The sequence below is a fragment of the Centroberyx gerrardi genome, chromosome 14 (genome assembly GCF_048128805.1).
Source record: "Centroberyx gerrardi isolate f3 chromosome 14, fCenGer3.hap1.cur.20231027, whole genome shotgun sequence".
NCBI classification, from domain to species: Eukaryota; Metazoa; Chordata; class Actinopteri; order Beryciformes; family Berycidae; genus Centroberyx; species Centroberyx gerrardi.
The window spans coordinates 4,971,437-4,979,236 of NC_136010.1; the positions used below are offsets into that span (position 1 = coordinate 4,971,437).

A 7,800-nucleotide genomic window follows, 5' to 3' on the forward strand; every position below is an offset into this window, starting at 1 on the left:
AGGATAATTTAGAGACTAGAAAAATGGAAAATAGGACAGAAGAGGAAGAGGGCCTTCAGGTGACATAAAGCACCCTCTGGCGGCCATATTGGAGGTCATCAGCTCTTTGGCAACAGTGGCTGTGAACAGCTGGTTGTATTTCTAAATGTAAGATTTGCCCGTCTAATCAGAATTGAATCGACATGGTTAATTTCTGTGCTGTTTTTGACAGCACTCCACTGATAAATCTGATCAATTTCGTGTCGAGATGTCAGCTTGTTAGCTAGCTAACCACAGTGTCTGGTCAGGTAACTATCACTGTCTTGTTAACACATCAGACTAGCACACTAGCTAACGTATCTAGTAAAAGCTAGCGTTAGTAGTGGCAGATACTTGCATATTAACATTTGTTGCTTTGCTTAATTAGCCCGCTGGCTAGTTAGCTAGCTAACCGAGCTTAAATTAAAGTTCAATTTAATCTAATATATTTCATCTCACCTCATCCCATCTCATGTTTCTTTTTACAGTCTTATTGGTGTATCTTTCAGCCAGTTAATGTCAATAACTCTGTCGGATACTGTGGGTGGTAAATCAGATTTGAGCCTGCTGTGTAAATCCATTCTGCGCTGTAAGGAGAAACCATAGCAGTGTGTGTGGATGGGGTCGGGAGGGTTAGTAAGCCAGACCATGAGTTAGGTATAGGACCAAACACAAAACAGAACAGAACGATAGAAAAACAAACCAGCTACAAAAGAAAATAAAACGACCAACAAAATTAAAAGCTTAAAAAAAAAGACTGATAACAAATGAGAGAGAAAGAGTGACAAGGAGGGAGGAGCGTGTTTCTTTTCTTTTACCTTCTCCTCGGCAGTGTTCGGTCCATCCTGGTCGTCTCCGGAGCAGGGGAGCGAGGCGCAGGGGGCGGCCAGGGACGGGTCACCGGACTCGGACAGCAGGGGCTGGGGAGACGCCCCCTCCACCTGGGGGTCCCTCCCCCCGCCCGGAGCGTTTCCCAGGCTGTCCACCCGCTCCACGAAGGCCTGCAGCTGGGTGTGGAGCGCCTGCAGCCTGCTGGTCAGAGCACCGACCAGAGGCCTGTCTGCCAGGTCAGACAGCTCTGAAATCTGGGGAGCAAAGACATAATTCATCCTTAAAGCAGCAACTTCGTACATTGCCGGCTTCCAATGGCAGCGAGAGGTAACTGTTTGAAATTTCAGCCGTCTGAAAGCCACAATACATGAGTAATTTCAAGTGCTTATGAAACCAGATGTTTGAACAGCCGCTTCTGACCCCTTTGGCGACTGACTGATTTCATCAAATTGTGAAATAGACAGTTTGGATTTCACTCTTAAGTTTTGATTTGTCACTTTCTGTGGGTGGAGAAGTGACCAAACCTGACACCAGAATTTCATTTGGGCAAATGGGGAAAATCTACAGCGTCTCAATTAGTGGCGATAGGATCCTCTTCTCTGTTGCAGCCTCACTTTGCTTTGCTGATGACAAGACGGGTGTATTTTTACATAAAAATCCCACCTAGTGCAGCTTTAAATGGGCAATTTCCATAAAATTTCAAGTTTATTTTTATTATCTTTATTTATTATTACATATTTTTATTTAAAAAACTGTTATAATATTGTTTTTTTTAGACCCATCAGCATGAGGAACATAGACTATTACCAACAACTTCCAGCAAACATGTCCTCATGTCTCAAGTGTATATGTAAGTGTATATACATTTATACCATTTATAGCGTATGCTACATATCCATTTTAAAAAGCACATGACCCACTCTGTAAAAGTGTTATTTTCTCAACCAAGGACAAAGTCAGATACTATCCTTTAGAAAACATCATTATCAATTTTAATCTTGTGTTATCAGTCATTTTGTATGAGTAGGTGTCACTTTTTTTCAAATGGTGGATGCCTCATTTTGGTAGCGAATATTACTTGATGCTGACTCTTGGATAAAGCAAAATGAAATCTGAATAAATCGCTGGTCTTGACTGAACACCTTGTAACTCTTGGTGATCCTGTGCTTTGATTTGATTTAAATGTATGCACGCTTGCTTTATACTCTCAGTAAACTTCATGAATGTGCTGATTTTATCTGAGTCCTGAAAAGCTGACTTTTTGGAAATGGAAGGGTTTTATCTGACAGCAGCAAAACGGACTGAAAAGGAGAAAAGAGAAAAGCTACCTGGCCGTGAGGCTGAGGTTTCTCCAGGTCGCACGGCTCGGCCGCCTCCTCGCTGCAGACCTTGTGATAAATGGATGGAGAGGAGGAGAGGCAGTTGGAGTCGGGGGAGGTCAGGAGCTGTATCGCCGTGGAAACCAAGCGAGCCTGGTCCCTCATGGCCAGCAAGGCATCATGGTCCTTGGGCCCCAGGCACCCAGGGAGCGAGGTCGTTGTGTCGGAGTTGTCCTCTGTCTTCCTCTTCCTCTCTCTGATCTCCAGCGCGTCGTTCTCGCCCCCTACTGGCCCCTCGCGGTGCGGCGGGCTGATGGAGAAACAAAAGGGGAGGTTTACTCCAAAATGAAACTTATTTATTTTGAAAAAAATGTTTAACAAATACAGATGTAACAACATATACAGATGTTGTTTTACTCTGCATTCTATAATGTTATAGACAGTTGTTATTACAAAATAAGCCCCAATAGAGTGAAAGAAATGTAAAAATATGAAATACATGAATACACTACCTGGTGGGGAGGCACTCGGCCGAGTCTCCAGCCTCTGCGTCCGTCTCCAGGGCGAGTCGCAGGGAGGAGGAGGAGGAGGAGGAGGAGGGAGCGTGGTAGGAGGCCAGGTCGCAGCGCTGCAGGTTGGACAGCAGCACCCGGTTCTCATACTGCAGCTTCTTCACCTTCCCGCTCAACTCTCCGATCTGAAGCCTCGCCGCTCGCAGCTCTTCCTCTTGGGGCGGGGCTTCAGTGCTGATAAGCACCGCCCCCTCCTGTATGGAATGCACCGGGCTGTCGTTGAGCAGCCCGTCCGTCAACGACGCCAGCGAATTGGACGACAGCGTGGCCGTCGGGGGCGGGAGTTCGGATTTGTAGCGGTTGATCTCGTTCATCAGGAGTTTGTTCTGTTCCTCCATCTCTATCAGAGACCGCCGCAGCAGCTCCGCCTCCTCCTCCACGAACTGGAGGTGTCGCTGGAGCTCCATCACATTTTCAGAAGAGGCTCCTCCCCCAAGGACTATGGCTCCTCCCCCAATGCCAAGCCCCGCCCCTAGGCCGCCACCAACACCAGTAAGTTCCTGAGGAACATCTAGGAGCAGAAAAACAAGGAGGGGTCAAGCAGTGCCGTAACACTAGTAGCTAAAAAGAAGGAGGGATCATGCAGGGCCACACCACTAGGAGCGGAAAAAAACAAGAAAATAAGAGAGAAAGTGTACAAAATAATAATAACTGCATAAGAATAATAAATATCATGAGGAAAAAATATCCTATTAAGTATAACTCTAATTCTAGGTTAGCTAGTTAGCCTAGCTGACATTCCAAGATCATGAATGCCATGATGATGAATGAATGAAAAAAAAAAAGGTTTCCAATTAGCTAACTTGCGCTCCGAAAAACTGTGGTTCTTTGGCTCCGCCCACTGAGGTTTAACTCAACCAATCAGATTATTTCTGCCTCCAGAGCAGCTCTGCCTAGGAGAAATGTTTGTAGAACTAAAACTCCAAATCTGCAAATCTCCAAAATCTATAAGCCTAAATGTTTATAATTCTCACATGGTAATTATTTCAGATTTTAAAATAGCAAAAAGATCATATAGAGGAGTTACTAAGTGAGCAGGTTTCTACAGTAGGAGAGGAGATTAAAAACTACCTTGTGGTCCCTTCATGTCGTCCATCTCGGCTCGGAGCCCCCTGTTCTCCACCTCCAGCTCCACGATGCGTCGACTCAGCAGGTTGGCCTCCTCCTCCACCAGCTTCAGGTGAACTCTGACCTCCGCCTCGCGGGTGTGGGGGGAGTCAGCCACCTGGGGGGGGGGGGGGGGGGGGGGAATGAAACGTAAGGAAAGGTGAACCACTTCTAATAACACTGCTTATTCAAACTAATGTGTACGTAGGCACAATACATTTTCACAGATTTGGTAACGAATTTCGAATGGACCTGCTCTTTTCAGGCAGTTGCTGATCTTTGAGACTGTTAGCATGAATGAATAATATCGTTTTTGGTTCAGAAATGTTTCCCCTGTCCTTATTTTATCTCACTGGGAACTCTTTGCCCTTCACCTGGGACAAATAATACATGTGATTGTGAAGATTCAACATTGAAGCAGCTGAATTTATTGAAGAAAAATCAGTGACTGCATTTTGCGACATTATTCATTTTCACTGTTTGTTGTAATGTAATGTTTGTTAATAATGGTTACATTTCAGTATCAGTTATAGTAATGGAGGCTTATATTAAAAATGACCTAATGAGCTTTGTGGCAGCTCAGGAGTCAGAGTTTTGGCTTTTTCTAAACCAATATAAAAGCAGCTCTGCAGAGTTTTTCCCAGGCTTTGTTGGCAGTGGGGGAAATGTACAATTTGAGTTTTATATGGGTACAACGGGTGGGAAACTTTAAAAATCACAACAACCATAATAGGCTGCTCACACCATTCTGAAGCCTCAGGCAAACACTAACTCTAACTCAAACACTGAGAGCTAAGACGGCAACTCAGGGTTCTCCTTAAGGTGGTAACAAAAACAGTTTTGTGGGCTGCCTAACAGTTTAATAGCTGAAACCGTTTTATTTGAACTTCTATGACATTTTTCATCCTTATCACCCTGTCACCTCCTCCATGATGAGGGAATTTTTGATGTCTCCATACAGCGATTTCATGGCCTTGTTCACTAACCACTAATTTGTCAGTGCTAAATTGTGATGCTACAGTAATTTTCTCATTAATCTCTACTTGACGACATAGTAACATTTGACAAACTTTTGCTTTAATAGAAAATGGCTCTACCAAAATGTCTATGAATATACCACAAAAGTCAAAACAGTCTCTCTCTATTCGCCTCTTTTCTCCTCTTCCCCCTCCGCTTTCACACTCCTCTCCTCCTCCCTTTGTTTTCCTCAGTCGTTGCTGATATACACTAAGTCTTTCGTTTCCTCGTCCTCGTCTCACCTCCTCCACGGTGAGGGAGGCGTCGACGTCTCCGTACAGCGATCTGTACTTGGCCAGCTCCTCCTTCATGGCCTCGCTGTCCTTCACCAGCTTGGTCAGCTTCTTGCACATCAGCGCTGATTCCTCCTTGGCAAAGTGGAGCTGACACTTCAGGTCCGAACTGTCCTCCTGGTGTGAAGGCCGGGGAGAGAGGGGAGAGGTGGGGAGAGAGACACAGAGAGAGAAGGGGGTTGACATTGATATACACAAAAACTGGTAAGTAATAGAGAGAGAGGCAGACATGCATGCAAACACACTATTATGCAAAGTGGAGCTGGAACTTTAAGTCTGAAGTGTGCAAGCCTTAAAGGGTAACTTAGGTATTTTTCAACCTGGACCCTATTTTCCCATCTTTTTGTGTCTAAGTGACTAAAGGGGACAACAATTTTTGAAATTGGTCCAGTATTGAGCAAGATCGCTTCAGCCGGCAGCCGCGAAACGAGCTGCGATGTAATCCGACGGGACAAATCTCACCGTCAATGAACGTCCACTAAAAGTTCTTGTTTTTGCCACTGACAGGCTCAGATTGTTATTATAAGTGTCTGACAACATTATGGAAAGGACCCTACAGAGAAATGAAACGTTTCTCTTTACCTTTCGCTTGATCCGGTCTGTGTGTAACTTCCTTCCTGCAACAACTCAACTCTCGCGAGACTTGAGCGAGACTTGGTTACACACAGACCGGATCAAGCGAAAGGTAAAGAAAAACGTTTCATTTCTCTGTAGGGTCAAAAATTGTTGTCCCCTTTAGTCACTTAGACACAAAAAGATGGGAAAATAGGGTCCAGGTTGAAAAAATACCGAAGTTACCCTTTAAAGAAGGGGGAAATAAAAGAGGGGCGAGATGAAGACGTAGCATATTTTAGAAAGATGCAGGTCCAACAAGGCAGCAATAAACATGTCGTCCTCTATGATGATGCGGGCCTCCTCTGGACCAATCATCACCTTGTTTTGACCTGTATTTGTAGCGCCCTCCTTCGACCAATCAGTGTAATTTTGATAATGCGGGAACACCGTGGCGAGATACTTAATTCCTCCAAGTTTCAGCAAAAATCTGATCGGCGGTGTCTGAGATATTGCATGTGATGAACAGACGAACAAACAAACAAATGATGCGGCGCCCCCCTTAGGCCAATCACTGTTTTAAATTTTTTTCAAAATGCTGGAGCGCAGCGGTGAGATGCGTCATCTACCCAAGTTTCGTGAAAATCCAATCAGTGGTGTCTGAAATATATTGTGGGAAACACACAGCCAGACAGACTTAGGCAATTTTTAAAAAAGCCAGAACTTCATGGTGAAATTCATCATTTACCCAAATTTCATCACAATCCGACCAGCTGTGTCTGAGATATAATGTGCGTGACAGACAGACAAATGAATGAATAAGCAATTTAGCGCCCCCCCCCCTTGGGAAGAAAGAGGGTTTAGCAGACAGATGCAGACACACAGGGAGACACAGGGAGACAGGACAGGGAGACAGACAGAACACACACACACAACTCTTCCTTAGCAAAGTTGGTTTAAAAGTGGAGACGTCAAATCTGAACTATCGCCCCGGTGGTTAGGACAGACAGAAAATAACAGACACACAAAGTGAAGATGGCACTTCAGTCACGCTCTGCTGGGAAACAGGATGGCATGTAGGACAGAGACAGACATGGAAACACACACACGACACACACACCACACACACACACACACCACACACACACACACACACACACACACACACAGAGAGAGAGAAGGTAAGACCTGCAGACAGATGGATAAATGCTGAGGTACAGTGCAGGCACAACCTGACATACATACAGACAGACAGTCACACACACACACACACACACACACACAGGATACAAGACAAGCTGACCAGTTAGATCTTCAGACAGAGTTGCTCATCTCGAAAATCTGCCACGTTCAGATCCGTCCAAACTCTGCCAAGCACTTTGATGAGCGCACAACTTTAGGAGAAGTGAAGGGTGAAAAGGTCAAAGGTCGCCTTTCACGGCTGATGGATGTTGTTGTTGAGTTCTTCTTCTGTGACTGTGAGTGTTTTTCCAACGAACCACCGCACTGTAAATTAAGTCTTGTGAGCGATGTTTGTGTGTTATCCCCGACAATTTCAGGACTGCCAGATGAACGAAAGTCAAAATCCATTACAGTCCCTTCAACTGGACTGGATGAATTAGCTTTTCGTTTCTATTTAAACTCGACTTCAACTTGAAAATAATGACACAGCGATATCGACAAAACTTGCGGCTTTCAGCTACCAAATGGTGAGGTCAGAGTCGCGCTGTTCTCTTGAGGTTTTTTTTTTTGCAAAACACCAAGGAAACTCCAACAAACACAGACTTAGTGGTTTTCACAGACGTCAGCTGCTTCTGAAGTTTAGCTGTTCGCAAGGACACAAAACAGACTTATAGACTTAAAGAAGTTCACAAATAAGTTAGTTAATTACTGTTATACTCAGCAGGGGAAGTAGATCACAAGTTTCTATCTAGTGTTGGTAGCAGAGGTGTGGCCAAGTCAACTTTGTTTGAGTCCCAAGTCAGTCTCGAGTCTTGAGGCTCAAGTCTCAAGTCAAGTCCCAAGTCTAAATTTAGATTACCAAGTCAAGTCCATGTCATTAATCATCAAAGTCTCATAGCTGTACGAATA

At 44.6% G+C, this 7,800-nt stretch overlaps 2 protein-coding genes across 2 annotated transcripts in view; both read right to left on the bottom strand.

Moving 5' to 3' along the window:
• The window catches only part of LOC139916118 (B-type lectin plumieribetin-like), a 209,926-nt gene that overhangs the window by 173,398 nt on the left and 28,728 nt on the right, over nucleotides 1–7,800 (bottom strand). The window lies entirely within an intron of this gene.
• Nucleotides 1–7,800, bottom strand: part of mtcl2 (microtubule crosslinking factor 2) — a 127,365-nt gene that overhangs the window by 27,908 nt on the left and 91,657 nt on the right. Inside the window, exons 6-10 of the mRNA XM_071903984.2 lie at nucleotides 5,107–5,274; nucleotides 3,812–3,965; nucleotides 2,681–3,251; nucleotides 2,178–2,478; nucleotides 837–1,103 (exon numbers count right to left, since the gene is read on the bottom strand). Of these exons, the coding sequence (XP_071760085.2) occupies nucleotides 837–1,103; nucleotides 2,178–2,478; nucleotides 2,681–3,251; nucleotides 3,812–3,965; nucleotides 5,107–5,274 (1,461 nt within the window). The remainder of the gene's footprint in view (nucleotides 1–836; nucleotides 1,104–2,177; nucleotides 2,479–2,680; nucleotides 3,252–3,811; nucleotides 3,966–5,106; nucleotides 5,275–7,800) is intronic.